General features: G+C 32.8%; 2 protein-coding genes across 5 annotated transcripts; one reads left to right on the top strand and one right to left on the bottom strand.

Moving 5' to 3' along the window:
• Positions 1–1,092: 1,092 nt before the first annotated feature.
• Positions 1,093–8,165, bottom strand: LOC110632976 (DNA mismatch repair protein PMS1). 2 transcript variants are annotated; one of them, XM_021781387.2, is made up of 12 exons: positions 7,737–8,165; positions 6,963–7,286; positions 5,281–6,474; positions 5,055–5,138; positions 4,671–4,942; positions 4,454–4,580; positions 4,025–4,093; positions 3,765–3,838; positions 2,656–2,721; positions 2,426–2,529; positions 1,792–1,973; positions 1,093–1,523 (listed from the first exon to the last, which is right to left on the bottom strand). In XM_021781387.2, exons 1-12 carry the CDS (start codon positions 7,968–7,970, stop codon positions 1,398–1,400), a joined length of 2,856 nt encoding a protein of 951 aa, XP_021637079.2. In that variant the 5' UTR covers positions 7,971–8,165; the 3' UTR covers positions 1,093–1,397. The 2 variants fall into 2 exon arrangements, with proteins under 2 accessions (XP_021637079.2, XP_021637077.2); XM_021781385.2 differs by having other exon boundaries at positions 4,454–4,586.
• A 4,495-nt stretch (positions 8,166–12,660) lies between these two features.
• LOC110633002 (thiamine pyrophosphokinase 1) lies at positions 12,661–16,088 on the top strand. 3 transcript variants are annotated; one of them, XR_002490752.2, is made up of 6 exons: positions 12,661–12,968; positions 13,109–13,205; positions 13,880–13,952; positions 14,227–14,328; positions 15,003–15,556; positions 15,676–16,088. XR_002490752.2 is itself a non-coding variant. In XM_021781426.2 (6 exons), the coding sequence occupies exons 1-6, from the start codon at positions 12,836–12,838 to the stop codon at positions 15,792–15,794; spliced, it is 774 nt and encodes a 257-aa protein (XP_021637118.2). In that variant the 5' UTR covers positions 12,665–12,835; the 3' UTR covers positions 15,795–16,088. The 3 variants fall into 3 exon arrangements, 2 of the variants coding, with proteins under 2 accessions (XP_021637118.2, XP_021637120.2); XM_021781426.2 differs by having other exon boundaries at positions 12,665–12,968; positions 15,003–15,252; XM_021781428.2 differs by having other exon boundaries at positions 12,828–12,968; positions 13,104–13,205; positions 15,003–15,252.
• Positions 16,089–17,501: the final 1,413 nt, after the last annotated feature.

Raw genomic sequence — 17,501 nt, forward strand, 5'->3', positions numbered from 1 at the left:
AGTTATATAATTAGAATTTTATATATTATACATGGATAAAATAGAAAAATAAAAATTATAAATCATGTCAAACCACTAATTTAATAATTTTAAAATTTGTGATATAGCCTTAAACCACCATTTTTAAAAATAATATTTTTAAACATGTAAAGTAATCATATTATATATTATGAAACCATGATAGACTATGATTAAATATAATAAATAATTTAAAATAAATAAAATTAAAAATAAATTATCAGTTAAGTATATATCATGTTTAATTTAACTTAGTTTAAGAGCTAAAATCATATTACTAAAATAATCACCGGTCATTTTGGGTTAATGGTGGTCTATGACTTCACAATCCTGGCGTCAATTGTTGTTATGCCTCTTTCTTATTTTTTAAGTTTGGCTTATACATTCCAAAAATAAATAAATAAATAAATTCTTGTTAAATGCTTATTCATTTGTTTAGTAACGAAGCACTAGCATTTAAAATTAGCATTCTTCAATTTTTCTTCTCACATTTGTTTCCATTCTTATGATGATTGCAAAAAAGAAAAACTCTACCCACTGAAGGTTTTTTGTTTTTTTTTTTAAACTAAAAGAGGATTTTATTCGATAAATCAAATCATACTGATTTACATTCTCGAAAAAGGAGAGGGGGGCTATGCTGTCAATCCTTGTGATCCTATAGAAAGAAATTCACTTAATAATGCTGTACATCTCATAAAATAGATTAAATTCGATCTTCTAACGAGATGTTAACTATTGGCTAATAAATACATACAATCAATTTATAAATAATATCTTATCTAAAATCATTATGAATTTTATCTAAAATCACAATAGAGCTATCTAAAATAATAATTTGTTAATTTTCTATTAATTACGCATATAGAATTTTCCTTGACTAACACATAATAGCCCACTTTTTTTCTATTAAAAAAAAAAAAAGGAAGAGAATAATTTTCCAAAAAAAAGAGCATGAGCATTCCACGGGAATATGGGTTGAAAAAGATAACAGTGAACTTCTGTGGGGAAACGTAAATAGAGACTGCACCTCAAATAGCCGACTGTCAAAAGCTTAAGCAAATAAGTCGACTACTAACATTCCTTTCTGAATTTTTCCTTTTCTATCTCCATGAGTTTCCACATCAACATTTGAAGAGGTGAGGTTATCACCTTTCGTGGCAATAATAATAAATCGTGACAGTTACATTAGTGCAAGATGAATGGTATCATAATGCAGCTTCCCAGATTTTAGGGTTAATTTACAGAAAAAATTGATATAAACAATCCACAGCAGATCCCAGAGTTCCCATGACTGTTGGAAGTTGGTGTTGCGTGATTTACAAATACCTATACAGTAAGTTAAGAGAATTGACGGTGATCATCTGCCATTTCAAGGTCCATCACAAGCTTGCATCATTTTCATCTGATGTTTTGTAGATGGTCATCATGTCTACCAAATGGCGCATAGTTGGCCTTCCGTGTGGACAATTCCAAGGTGATCTCAGGTCTGCCAAATGTTCAAGTATCTGAAAGGAATGCAAAACGAAAAATTTAGTCAATTTTTACTTCTATCCTTGTACTTTTTCAATAATGATGACATCATGAAAGTAGAGAATGATCAAAATGATAAGAAACAAAATACATAATTAGCTTTAATAGCTCTGTTAATAATGAATGCTCAGTCTCAAATGCAAACAGTATTGTATGCATCCAAGCAGTTAAGCACTATTAAAAGCTAGCTGCTTCTCATGGATGACTGTTTCATAATGGGAATATTATCTCATTGCAGAATACCTTCTGCATTTCATTCCTTCCTAGTGGATCTCCAATCATAACAGATGATCTGCATGCGCGTGATGCCAGCATTGCACGGACTCTTGATGGGCAGACAGAATCAGGGGTGTCCATTTTGTAACTACCAATTATTGAGCAGTCCCCTTGACTATCAGCAAGAGTAGAGATTAAGTCCTTCACATCTGTTTCCAAAAAATACTAGTAAACTTTTCCCACACTCATTCCAATAATTATCTAATATATAGTTATACATTTTCACCTTTATCAGATACAAGTTATGATACCATTGCTGTGATGAGGCATAATAATTGACTGTCTTAATCAAACAAGGAATCCTAAACAATAATGCAACCCTAATAAAACCAAATGCTCATGGACTCATGCTAATGCTCATCAACAGAAAGTTATAACAAAACATATAGAGCCGCTGTTAATCTAAGCAGTTGAGACTTGTCACAATGAGAGTGTTCTAACCACAAGGAAAATGAGAGCAACCATTCAGATTATAGATGCAATTCAATAGGAGCGGAAGATGATCACTGGATCTAACTATACAAGTTTGTATTTGCAGCCGAGCATAGTCAACGCACAATAAATTTTTAAAAAAGAAAAGAAAAACCAAAACAAGGATTACCTTCAACTCCAAAAGTTACATTCTTACTAAAGGGAACAGCTTTTAGTTTAAATCGGTGCCCAGGAGATGCATGTGGATCCTCTTCCAAAGTAAATCCATTCTTCCTTAAATTGGATATGCCAGAACACATTCCGTGATTATATACAGTTACAAAAGTTCAATTCTTAAAATTAACAATTCAAAGACACGAAAGATTATAAATAAAGGCAAGAAGCATAACCATATTTTACCTGATTACATCCATGTTCATTGAAGCAATTATTTCTTCCTCTGGAGATAACTCCATCCTCAATGACCTACAAGTAACTTTTGAAGGTGAGAATTTCGATACGATAAGTAAAAAAGAAATTTCGTCATAAGCTAAGAAACAATAACAAATTGAAAGAAGAAAGGTAGTGCTGCAAGAGTGAAATCACTGACCTAAATCCTTGTATGCAATTCTTAACCTAATACCCCTCACCATGCTTGCATTCACAATGAAATTTCCTTAAGAATGAAAATGAGTACCATATATAGTACTCATTGACAAGTGAATAATGCTTTGAAACAGTTTCTCTTCTCCTTAATGGATAGTAATCTTCTAAATTTGATTGAACTTTTTTGTGGCTAAGTTATGATGAGCCCACTGAATGTAGGCACAGGTGAACTAAGCATTCCACTAGTTTCTCTTAGAAAAGGTGGGCTAATCTTTTGAAACAGTTTCAGTTTGAGTTTCTCAACAACTAGGAGTGACACAAATCATTCAATGCAGACATAAGAAAGTGATGCCTTTTTCTTCACATAACCCGTTTAAAGGATAATTACACAAAGTGTCCTTAAACTGCACTCACTGTTTTAATCGAGTCCTCAAATGTTTTTTTATCAGGTGAGTCCTTGTATTTTCTAAAATATTTCAGGTAAATCCTTCATTACCAGATTATTTCAGGTGGACATTAGAGATGCTTCTATTTCACGTTTGCACATAATTTTTTTTTTATCTAGATTAAGAAGAAGGCATGCCATAACGATGAGAATATTGAAGGAAAATTAAACCACATATGGTACTTTTCCACTGCTGTTAAACACTCCGTGCCACAAAGCAGATGAGTAATTATGCAAGGGATACAATCTTAGAGGAAGTAGAGATAAATATCAAGGAAATAAGGTCTCAACAGTCTAGAGTACTAATTATTCTTATTTCTATGATAAGGTCTCAACAGTCTAGAGTACTAATTATTCTTATTTCTATATGTTATTTTTTTTATCATCATTAGAAGTTAGGAAAACTAAATCAATCTGATATTTCAGAAATTAAAAGAACTTTCTGCAGAAGATATCAATAATGGTCACAATCCCTCACCGCAGCAAAGGCTGTTGGTTCAAGATTGTTGATTGACACAGTCGCTCAAAATTGTATTTCTCATCAGCAGCATGCTGCAAAAAAGACAAAAGGGGAAAAAGGAAAAGGGTGAGACGCATTGTATGAACGCAGAGCACAAACAGAAGCTTTTCTTTTTTCCTTAAATGAAGAACAGAAGCATTTTCTTTAACATTACATGAAAAAGGTAGAACATTTAGGTATTGAAAAACAAAACTAGCCTAGAAAAATGAATAGATTACCTGATCCACAATAAACAAATCTTGATCTAACTTCCCGATAATGAATCCAAGATTAAATTGGCCAATCACCTGTGAAACAAAAACGCCATTGATCATTAACTAAAAACTTGAAGTTTAAGTGGGGATGGAGCATTAGCAATCCAGCCCAACTTAGATGCACCGATTAGGTGCAACAACCAGCATTGAAACTCATAGTTCATCCACCTTTCACACATTGAGTTAGTTCATTTCACAGGAATAGAAATCATATTCAAGCCCAAGTCAATAATAGCCAGAGGTTAAAATTCAATGCATTAACTTCCAGAGGTGGGTCAAGAGAGTCATGGTTGAAAGCTAAAAGTTCAACAGAAAGAAACAAATGTCACCCATCAGAAGCTTGTATTTAAGTGTGTGTAAGTATATAAACAAATACATAATGCACATGACAACCTTCATCCTTCCAAAGTCTTGTTTTTTGAAAAGTCTTTCTAATTCCTTAGTAGCTGCAGCTAAAGCCCTTGCTTTTCGCTCCTCATTATCTGGTTGAGAAAGCTCTAATGTTGCAGCAGCATAACTCCTATGTCTTACCATTAAAACTAAAGCTGGTTAAAAACAGAATAGAAGCAATGTTTTCCCAACATCCCAAAGAAGTTTCTACTTTCTAAACCTGTTCATCTTCATGCCTCTGGATGCACAACTGTTGAATTGCAATCTTGACAGCCTCTGGTGCCTTTTTGCCCTTAGTTCCTGAATACTAAATTGCAAGGTGGAGCATATCTTTTCAGCAGAAGGCTTTGGAACATCTAAAGTGGAATCAGAAGACTGAAATGGAGAACTTGCAACCATAAGATCCTCAGACATTTTTTCAAGGCCACCACTGGGAGAAGTGATTAACACAGCATCAGCAAGAGGTAATGCCTTTTCTTCACCTGCAGGTTCCTTCAATGTGATACTAAGACTATCAGACATTTAGGCTGCAATTGAGTGTATGTATTCATGTCTCTAGCAATGAAATGGAAGAATGTAATGGAGGAGTGGTAACTATAAGAACCTCAGATATTTTCTCAAGATCCTTGCCAGAAGCAATTGGCAGGACATCAGCCACAGTTGTTGCCTTCTTTTCACCCAGAAGTTCCTGTACCTAAAGTAATCAAACTTCAATATCAAGGATAACGGCTACAATAGCAAAAAGGGGTGTGCGTCTGCACACCTGGAAATGTGTGCAGTGCTGACTAAGCTTCAAGGAAACAAATTCAAAACAGTTTCTGGCCATATACCTCCTCAATTTTTCCATCGTTGGTCTTCCCTCCATAAGAAGACGAATTCCTGATTTTGTTGAAGATAATTTCTGCTTTAGCAAACTTGGATGGTTCAATCTCACTCACCTCAGCAGAATCTTTACTGGGGTGATGATTAAATGGAGAACCTTTAGCTGCAGCATTTGTCTCAGAATTACTTTTCTTCAATGGACTTTGAAGAGTTTGATTTCTCAAGACTGGAATTTCAGATAGTGCTGTATTAACATCTTCATGCTTTCTCTTACATATAGTTACAAACTTTTTAATCGTTGACTGAACAGAATGTGACAAACTATTAGAATCTCTATTTTCAGCAATATCTTTAAAAAACACTCTTGAAGGAGATGGAGCATTTTTACTATCATGGAAAGTTGTTAGTTGCCTACTTTTACTTTCTGTAAAACTATAGGCCTTTTTAATGCCATGTACTCTAAGAGTGAAGTCCTTTACTGAGTCCATTTCATTATTTTCTCCAACATCTTCATCATTTTCTCCAAAATCCAAGAGCTGAGATTTGATTTCAACATCACTGCCGCCCACTGTGGAGTCCTCCATGTGAATTTCTTTAGAGTCATTGCTAATTGCAGATAACTGTTTTGACAACTTATGAGATTTCTCACAAGGAGAATATAACTGAGAGCTATCGGTAACCTTCATATGCTCATCAAATTTATTGACAGAATAAAAGGCATTACTTGGGGAATAAAACTGCTGTAAACCCTCCCTTAAAGCGAGCAATATGGAACCCTCATCAGAAAAGAATATTTTTCTTTTATCCGGAGTTACATTCACATCACATGCTCTGGTTGGAACTGTGAAATTCATAATTGCAATGGGATATTGGCGAGAGTTTGCACCTCTATATAACTCATTCACAAGCTTGCCGACTTTAGGCATATCCACTGGTCGACCATTTACAAAATAGTATTGCCTATCTCCCAAATTGCGGCCACTGCCTTGTCCAGGCCTAGAAAGGAATCCATCAACCATGCAATCGTCTGATATGCATATATTAACAGGCTCTAAGCAGCTGAAGGTGTTCATGCCAAATACTGTTATGATGTTATCTTTAAGGGAATCGCTTCCTTGTGTTTTAAGTACAACAGACTTTGCATTTTTACCGGTTGCATTGGAGCAGACTAACCGAACGCCTTTTGCAACAAGTGCATAGGCCTGAACATAAGAAAATAAATGTGAATAATTATGGGCAATATGACACCAAAGAAAATTACACAACTTTTTCAAGGTAAACAACGTAGACAAGAAAGTATGGTAAAATAGTGCAGTACACTCAATGTATGAATGCAGAAAAAGATGAAACAAACAATAATAATGCATATGAAACAAGAACACCAAGGAAAACAACACTATTTTTGTATCCAATTACAATATCAAAAGGCACACTCTTCAAATAATAAGGATTTTTGCATGGAGGGAACTATGACATAAAGCTTATCAAGATATTATCAATTGATCTGCCACTTTGACCCAGAGTTGAGATGCATCATACATCCTAGACACAAGTAAAATCAACATATCAGACATCAAATCCCACTACCATAGCACTGTTGCTATTGTCAAAGGAATGCTTAATCCCACCACAACTAAAATTACATAACATTGAACTAATTGAAGTTGCATCAGAAGAAGAATTGACTTACATTCAATAAAGAAATAAGCTTTCCATATTCCTTGCGAATGTTGCGGTTAAATTCTTTGCTTCGCACAGGTAAATTGGAGAACAACTTCTTAACAGTGACAGTTGTGCCAATTTGACGTGCTGTTTTCCTTTCAGCAGTTAGTAAACCTGAGCGATCAAAAGTTAAGTGTGTTGCTACTGACTCATTTTTGGATCTTGTTTCCACACTCAGATCTCCTAATGCACAAAGTGAACTCAATGCCTCCCCTCTAAAACCAAATGTGGTCAAACATTGAAGATCCGGAAAATCTGCCAATTTAGAAGTATGATGCTTGAGTGCAAGAACCTGCAACATGCAAGAAAATCAACAAAGAAGCTACAACTAAACAAGAACAAGGTGTCTCAGTTGCTGATATCTTTCTCATTTGATTCATTGATGAAGTGTCACTTGGATACATTCCTCCAAGAATAGCAAATTGTAATCCACAACAAGAAAACAATCCAGTTACCCTGTCAAAATATTTTATCAAGTAACGCAAAAGAACGAGACGGTATAATGAATGTTTATATCAAATCAAGGTGAAAGCAAGCGTAAATCAAAATTGGGTTGCTACACGATGCTCGAAATAAATCAATCAATCAACCAATGCACTGTGACTCCACACGGGCACACAGAGAGAGCTCAGGTAAGAACTACCGGCCAATTTTTCTGCTGATTCCATTGGGCATGATGCATATGCATTGGTTATTCTACTCTGCGCTACGGGTATGGGAGTAATTATTTTTGAGCGTGTACCTTGAAATTATTGGGGGAAATGCCACATCCATTATCGATGACCTGGAACCACTCCTCGCCGTATTCTTTCAAAGATATTTCAATGCTAGTGGCGCCGGCGTCTAAGCTGTTTTCAACCAGCTCCTTCACGGCCGATGAAAGGTCCAAAATCACTTGGCCGGCGCAGATTCTGTGCACCACGCCTTTGTTTATAGGTCTAATAATCGGAGAATTTGCAGTAGTAGATGCATCCATTAAAGCCGCTACTCAGTCTCGCAGGAACTACTCATGAATTTGGTGGAAATTCGGGGGTTAGGGACAAGACTGAAATTCCCGCTGAGAATCCTGCACACCGAGGCTTTGCCGCCAAAAGGCTATAGAGAAACGAAGGGAAAGTTGTATGGTGGGATTGGCTAATTTTCACTATTGTATTTTCCGTTAACCTAGTTTTCAAGGGGAAATTATTAGGACACCCAATTTACAACATCATCTTTTATAATTATAATGATATGAAATTTATTTTTTATATTATAAAAAAAATTATTTTTTTATGAGAAAGATTATTTTTTAAAATCTTGATGTATTTAATAATTTACCCTTTTAAGGGCATTGTGTTTTCTATGTCGACTAACTAAAAAATTATATCCTCTGTAATTAAAATTTATAAAAAAAAATTAAATTAATTAAAAATATTTTATAATTAATTCATCCCTGTATTTTGCTCTCTTTCCTGTTCTTTTGTATACCCACAGAGGCACAGACCTCGCCATTTTTTTTTTTTTAATCTCCCCAGAACTCCGAAGTTTGGCAGTCATGTAATCTCTTAATCGTTTCACGCCTGATAATTTCACCGGTTTTACTATGAAGTCGTCTGCTCCTTCCTCCAAAAACTGTTAAAACCATAACCAAAATGATTATAAACGCTTTTGATGCCTTGATTTTCTTGAGCAACACGCAATAAGTCACAGGGATAGCAGTCATTAACATCACTAGTTGACAATAATGTATTCCTCCTCGATTGTTGTTTACAGGAAAAGCATCTGATTATTTCAAGCATAAAAAACCTTGAGTTTCAATAAGATTAAATCAACAAAAAATGAATTACAATCATCATCCATCATTGATTTTCGTGAGCCACTCGTAACCAGGAATGCAGTAGTACTAGTCTATGATAATCAGATCCACCTTCAAGCCCTGAAACCATATACAACTAGGCAAGCAGAGGAGGAGAATAAATTGGAGGATCAAATGAGAAGACACGATTGAGCTCAATTACGTGAAAAAATAATGGATGTTCACGCACATCGAAACCAACAGAGGAGCACCTCTCTTCATCTAATCCCGGGAATTGCAGAGCTCTAATTCCATTGTCTGCTGCAGTCACGGTACCACAAAATTCCATTCAGAGCTCCATTACTTTAAAAAAAATAAAAAATAAAAAAATTGTAATTCTCATAACAGAAATCAACAGGCGAACCGTCGCAACATGGGATTTTAACCAAAAGTTCAATGACTTTACGATGAACAAGACTATCATCCACGGTTAAAACATGTACCTGCTCATCACCAATATGTTTAAATTTTCACTCTCAGAAATAATAATTATTCAAAATTTAATTTGCTACAAAATTTTAAAATTTTTAAGTTTATAATCTCAGCTCATCATATTATATATTTTTAAAAATCAATAATTTTTTTTATAAAATTTTCAATTAAAAAAATAGTGCATTATTTTATAAAAATTACATTATATATATATATATACACGCGCGTACACACAATTATGCAATATAAATTATTTATAAAATTTAAAAATTTACTTTTAAAATCATTTCTTATATTTAAAATATAAAAATTTTAATGACAATACTGTAAAAATCATCACATGACATATATATTTATTTTATTTTATTTATATTTTATTAATATATGTCAATTGATTTAAAAAATAACATATTAATTTACTTATTTATTTATTTATTTATTATCATTTGAAATAAAAATATAATTAATTAAAATTTTTATTATTAACAAAATTTTATAAAATAATTATGGAATACAAAATAAAAATATAAATTATATTATTAAAAAAATAATAAATAACTCATATAATTAATTTATTTTTATTTTTCAAATGCAGTAAAGATTCATTTGTTAGGTTAATCATTTTCGTAAACCATCTAAAATGATTTTAAATATTATTTTAATAAATTTATTTTATTTTATAAAATTAAATTATAATTATAATATAAATATTATTAATTATAAAAATGTATAATTATTTTATTAATTATATACTTTTTATAAGAAAAAGCTTAACAATAAAGTCTCATAATTTATAAATTTTATAAGATTTAGTTAACTATAATCAATTGTATGAAAATTAATGATATAAAGTTTAAAATTAATTTTTTTTACAATTAAAGTAATTATTTTTTAATAAATATAATTATTACATTCTTCAAAATTTTTTATTATATAATTATTATTTATAAGGGTAGCAATTCTGGTTGATGAGTCATGTTCGTGTTGTGTCAACATGCTACACAAATATGATTAAGATCGACACAAACACAATATGATTAATAAGTTGTATCAAAAATTTAAACACAAATACAACCTTTTTATTATACGGGTTACACGACACGACACGATTAATATTAAATTATATTAAGTGTATTCAACACGACAATATACATTTAACACGAAATGACTCATTTAACATGATTTTACACAGCTTAACTCATTTAACATAGGTTCATGGGTCATAATGAGTTAAATAATTAGTAAATCACTGATCAACACATTACACAAATATTAAACGTATCATAAACGTATCAAATCAGATTAACAAGTTAATCTGTGACACAATATAATTATATCTGTATTATAAATAAATCGATATAAATATAAATAAATTTAACTCAAACTTTATATTTATGGATTATATTTATATTTTATTAGTAAATGGTGTTTGATTATTTTATTAATATGTAATCAATTTTATTTTTAGTATATATATATAATTCTAAGATCCACCTTATCGCATTTAGTCATCATTTTCACTGACAAAATTTAACTTGTATTTCAACAAGAATTACATTTATAAACGTGTAATATTTTTTTTTTTTTTTTGAGAAAATTTATTTGGATCCCTCCTACTTTGGAAAAGTGGTTTTTAATCGATTAATGATGTGACGTGAGAATTTTAAAATGGCACTTCTGGCTTGAATACTTATTCTCACCGTTTAAAAAAAGGATATTTCTCTTTGTTTTCTCCGTTTGCTTTCCATTTTAACAAAAAAATTAGTGGTGCTCAAATCTCAGTTAATTTTCTTTCTCTTATATTCCCATCTTATTTTAAGAGCCAAACACGCAGTAAATCAGTCTGTCTTTTTAATAAATCCTTTTTTTAATTAAAAATAGTAAAAATAATAAAAGAAATTCTTTTTAATTGCCAGCCAGTTTCATCCAAATTATTTTTATTTATTTTTTAATTTGTTTTCTTTTTTATTTTTTTTTTCAGGAAATCCAAAAATACTGTTATAGAGCAGAATATTGGCTGACAAGTGGATTTTTCTATTTTTCCTAAGGATAAATTTACTGCAATAGAAAAAAAAAAAATGGAGCACATTATATAGGAAGGGCAAAGGATTCACTGAGAACCCCAAGATTATCGATTAAAAAGCCTTGGCATACAAATAAAATAAAATAAAATAAAATTTTAATTTAAAATCACCAATCAAATTAAATCAAATTTTAATTTAAAATCACCAATCAAATAAGCCCAAACTAACTAGGTCTGATAACCCAATTGCCCCATTCCCACATAAATATTATTGCGTATTGGTATCCAACCTGAATTGACCTGAGTCTACACTTCACTAAGTTAATTTTCCTCAACGTCGCCTCCGTCACCAGACTTCTTATTTCTTTATCGGAACAACTCAATCACTAAGAGCAACTTTAGAAATCCTCGTTGAAGCCAAAGAAAGCAACAGTGTAGCTATTGTATTAGAGCATAATTGAAGGATTTCCTTACCTATATGCATCTCTAGAATCTCATAGTAGTTCAGACAGGGCCAAATTCTGGCGGCCATAGATGATCGAAAAACATAGAGGTAAAAAACGGTGATGGTGTTATTCGGCATCCCGTTCGCATATTCTGAGCCAACCCCTAAAAAATTTGTATATGGTACAAAACTTTCTAAATAACTTTTTTTTTTTAAATATTTACATACATTTTCAATTTAAATTTTAATTAAAATTTTAAATTTATTGATTTATTTTTTATTATTAAACGCATAAAATATCCGATCGACATGCTATTTGTGGAGCCTACTAATCCCGTTGGAATAAAATAATGGCCGCAAAAGTAAAAATATCTCCTCGTGTCAACTAAAAAGCTTGCCCAGTAGGGGCAGATTTTTGCATTCCTATGCCCGTTATATACTGAGATAAATATCAGATGGGCGAGACAGGTATCGCAACTTTTTTTTGTCCGATCTCTATTTTATTTAAAATTATTAAATTTTGTTTACATCATAATAAAAATTTAAGAGTAATGAATAAAAGTATATGAACTTTAACGATCAGAAAATTATTTTTTACTTGCAATGATTCTACCGACACCCATTCGCGAGTGGGAGAGCCTATTCTACGGTAGCAGTCAAGCCACATCGTCTTCAGTATAATTCCATAAAATTGCCAAAAAAGCTTAAAATCCTACTTGAAATACAATTCAAATATATCAAATGAATTTTTTTTTTAATTTTAATAAGATTCAATTCACACTTTGTTTGGATAAATTATATAAGGAAGGGAAATTAAAAAAGGTTTTTTTTTTTTTAAATTTTTGATTCTTTATTTTTTCTATTTATATTAAATAAATAAAAAATAAAAAAATTGAAGACCTATATCATTATTGAGGGCGGAGTTAAGAATTTCGCGCATGGCGTGGAGAAAGGGGAGAGCGCGCGCGCGTTGGAGTCGGGGCTAAAGAAGAGTCATAGTTTTGACTTTAACCAAGCCGACTCCTGCCAAGGAAGAAAGCAAGATCTTACTTATTTTTTATTTTCTCGTTCCTGCCAAACGCAACCGCCCTCCACAACTCGGGCAAAATGGAACTCATGGCCCATTCTTCCGCCTTCCTCCTTCCCACGATCTCCGGCGACCACCGCCCTTCTTTTACCTACGTCCTCGTCGTGCTTAACCAGCGACTTCCGCGGTTCATTCCTCTCCTCTGGAAGCACTGTAATTGCTCATCACTGCCCCCTACCACCGTTTCCTCCTTCTGACCTTTATTTTTCAGGCAATATTTAGAATAAGGTTTCACTGGTTTGGTTAATTGCTTCTTTGATGCGCGTTTTCCTTCTTTTTTATGTGTAGAACAGCACAACTACGCGTCTGTGCAGATGGAGGTGCCAACCGAGTCTACGATGAAATGCCTTTTTTGTTCCCGCACGAAGAGGCTCTTGATGTTCGACACAGGTTTTCCTTTTTGTTTCCAATCTGTTGTTCTATTGCATCTATGGCTCATGAAATTATGGAGGATTGATTTGCTTATTGAAGCAATCTAATTTTTATGTGGTCTTAGATTGGATTTTGAATGAAATTTGGTATAGGAAAGTAGATGTAGATGGCCTGAGTTTAATTGAATATGATAAAGCTTTCCTTTAGGAGTTTGAAATTGCATCATGATGCTTGCTGCCTAAAATTAATATGCCGTTGCTTTGGATTTTTTTTTTTTTAAATTATGAGAATTTCCTGAATGCTTAACTGATTTTGATTATGTATGGTGTGGACCTTTCAAGTCATGTTTACCTCAACTTAAGAGGATCTCAGTCCAAAGGAAAGTAACATTTTTTGGTTCTGTGCAAGTGATTGTACTTTCCAACTCATATCATATCATATGTGTTTGTGTCTCCTTAGCACGAAACTTCACGATTGCTGCTGCAGCTGGATTAAACATCATGGTGTATTATTAGGTGATTTTGAGTATCACCCAATTTGGATTTAGACTGCAGAGATTTGTATGCCTTTGATTAGTTGTTGACAGCATACCTCTTAAATCACTTTTCTTATCTTTAGGGCATTGCTGTTCATCAAGTTTGTACCAGTTACAAGCTAACAGCTTGTGATACTGACTATTTTGTTTGAAACAGGTACAAGCCAGATGTAATTGAGGGAGACATGGATTCAATCCGAATGGAAGTACGGGATTTTTATACCAGCCTGGTAAGCTAGCCTTTCTGAACTTTTATTTGATGGTATTGGCAGTGTTTTTCTTTTATGCTTCTGGAGCATCCTTCATTCCCACATTGCCGGCATGAACTTAGCAGGGCTAAACCTACAAACTCGTAGCTTGTTTGCCATCAGCATGTTATGTTTAAATTATTTATTTTATATGCTCAATTGGAGTGCATTTCCTCTATTTTTCTATTACATGACTTTGGTGTCAGGCGTGAGTTGGACTGTGCTCAGATGTCTTTGCTTACTTTCTCAAATGCAGGGAACCAAGGTGGTTGATGAATCTCATGATCAGGACACTACAGATCTACATAAGTGCATTTCATATATTCGTGACTTCACTCCAGACTTGGACAGGTCTAATGTAAGTTGGATATAACTGCAGCTGAGCTCGTACGTTCATGTGTCTGCAAGGGGTGGAACTACCTCCTCCCCCGCCCCCCCAACCAAAAAAAAAAAGTTTTAAAAATTAAAATTTTACCCATAAATTTTTATATATATTTTTTAAAAATTACTGTTTGCCCCCCTAAGACTTTACCTATAAATTTTAGTTTATTTTTTTAATTATTATTTTCCCCTCCAATATTTTTATTTTGTTTCTACACTACCATGTAAATTTCATTCATATTTTTTTTTATGTTATTTAATTTTGATCTCTTAATAGTTTATATTTTATTTTAGTCCTAATATTTTTGTCAAGATTTCATTTATTTTCCTTTTAGTATTTATTTTTAGCCTCCTAAGAATGAATTTCTAGCTCCGGCCCTGGTATATGCTCCAATGTGTGCATGTGCCTATCTATTTTTGGATAAAGCATGAACCTCATTTGCACCTTCTGGTTGCTTTATTAAAATTTTTGTCTTTACATTTGTCCTTATTAACGTTAGGTTATGAACCTGTTTGTTTTTAGTGAAATGATTCTTTACCATATGTTTACAGTCCACTAAAATAAGCACTTCTATGCATGTAGAACCTGTTTACTTTGTGCATGATTAGAGTGACATTATGACAGCCTTTAGCTCTTGTTTTAATTGGCAGCTTTGCGTTCTTGTAGCTGGAGCACTTGGGGGGCGATTTGACCATGAGGCTGGAAACATTAATGTTCTGTATCGGTTCTCAACCATGCGAATAATTCTTATATCTGATGATTGCCTCATCTACCTCCTTCCAAGGACTCACTATCATGAGATTTATATCCAATCTTCTGTTGAGGGTCCACATTGTGGACTCATTCCCATAGGGATGCCATCTGGAAATACCACAACAACTGGACTCCAATGGGATCTCAGTAAGTATATGGTATTAAAATATTTTGGTGTTTACTTTCTCAGCTAAAGCTGAAACTGGCTGAGCTCAAATCTGACTCTAGTGTTGTCTGGGCACCATTCTCTCTAAATCAAGTCTTTGTTATACAAGCAATTCAGTATGCTTGTCATCTAACTCTGTACAGGCATCAAGGCATCTTTTGTTTTGTGTTTTGCCTGGCTTAAGACACTGCAGCTCCCATCCATCTCATGTTATACAATGACAGTGAATGGTGATTAAACAACCAGAGCTAAAAACATCGGCGTTTCCAGCAATTTGCTAATTTAGTAATGCTCAAATTTTTATTTTGACATGATTAAGACAGTTCTCATAAATTATGATCCGAGATTATATGATGTACATACAAGTATCATGGATGGTAAATTTTAGATTTCGTTTCTTTCAGATGACATGGAGATGAGGTTTGGTGGTCTAGTAAGTACGTCTAACATAGTCAGAGGAGAAAAGGTAACAGTACAATCAAGTTCGGATCTTCTTTGGACGATTTCCATTAAGAAGACATAATACCCACTGCTTCAGATAGTCTGTAAGTTCTCCTAACGTACACTGAAATGGCCTTTTCAATAAATAAAGCGCATTTTAGATTGTTCTTATGTGCATATGTGATTTTGTTGTTCGGAAAAAATTATTGGCAGTAGCAACATTTCTTCTAACCGTTTGTTTCTTTAAGTAAGTTTAGGTCTATTGTTCCTCTCTCCCTTTTTTTTTTTTTCAATTTTTCCTTGTCTTTTGTTGTTTGCACCATGCTTTGTTTGGACGATGTCAACTTATTTCCCATTCAATGATTTTGCTTCATTATTTTTCTTTCTTGTATTACTTTCTACTTTTTCTACTTTAAAAAGAGAAGACTATATTTGGCATGCAACTGCGAATGCATGAAGATTAGCATCATTCCAAGCTCTTGACCAAATAAAATGTCATTGTGATGTTGTATGGAGTCAGAATTTATATTATTACCTTTGCGATAAGGTACAAAGAATTGCCTGAACTTAAATCCTATATGTGTGCTTTAATATTGCAGCTAGCCGCACCATTTGGTTAACTACATTGTTATAAAATTTAGTAGATAATCACAGCTCAGTCCCAGTAATTTTAAAATTGATCATCCATAATCAAATACCAAATTCTGGATAATAATTTTTATTTAAATTTAACTATAAATAACTTGAATTGTTTAAAATATTTTCAAATTATGTAAGTTGATATTTTAACAATTAGTATCTGAAAAGAAAAAAAAATCCTAAATAAATGAATGAAAAATTATTTATTATCAAAAAATTAAAGAGGAAAAGTAAAGCTAACTAGAACCTAAATGACCATGAGTAATCGGTCGGAACTTTCTAATTTATTTTTTTTCTTTTCCCCTACTTTGACAATTAGCAAAAAAATAATCATAAGCCATGATTCAGGTGATCGGAAGGCAGGTTCTTGGAGAACATAAAAACAATGATGTTGACGGAGCTTGGCTAAAAATCAATCGAAAAAAATTAATCGAATTAATTTAATTAAAAATGTTAGTTTATTTTCTAAAAAAAATTTAGATTGGTTCAGTAGAAATATTTTAAAAAATTAATTAATTCAGTTTAATTTTGGAAAAAAAAATTTATAGTAGAATTGAATTGAAATAAATCAACTTTGAAGAGAAGCGTCGGGCCTTATAACTTCTAGCTCGTTGGGGAAAGTCTTTTGTGAGACTTTTGAAGTCTTGGTTTCAAGTACCTCCCCCTCCTCCCTTTTTTAGATTTTTTTTTTTTTTTTTAACTTTTATTGAAGATTTAATCCCGTCTATAGCAATCCGATTCTTACTATATATCATTCTTTCCCAAACATAACCCCTCTTCTTTTTCCTCGACAGTGTTATCATTGGGAGTTTTTTTTTTAAAGGAAGGATCTGCTTGCTACATCTGTCTAAAACCACATGGAAGCCTTCTCACAGTGTGCTTGAAGTCTCTGGTCAAAAAATAGGTTTTTTTTTTTTTAATATAGATTTCTATTGGAATCTTGAAAAGATTTGAATTTTTTTTTAATTGCAAATTTCAATGCATAATAAGGTCCGAAGGGCATTATAAGAATGTAGCAGAACAGATAGAAAACCTAAAAGTTTTACAATCAAAGGCCCACGAGTCTCACTCCAACAAACAAACCCCATAGCCCGTTATCAGTAGAAACCCTAAGAGACAAACACCGAGGGGAAGCATAGCTGGTCTTCCT

Source organism: Hevea brasiliensis, chromosome 9, assembly GCF_030052815.1.
Source record: "Hevea brasiliensis isolate MT/VB/25A 57/8 chromosome 9, ASM3005281v1, whole genome shotgun sequence".
NCBI classification, from domain to species: Eukaryota; Viridiplantae; Streptophyta; class Magnoliopsida; order Malpighiales; family Euphorbiaceae; genus Hevea; species Hevea brasiliensis.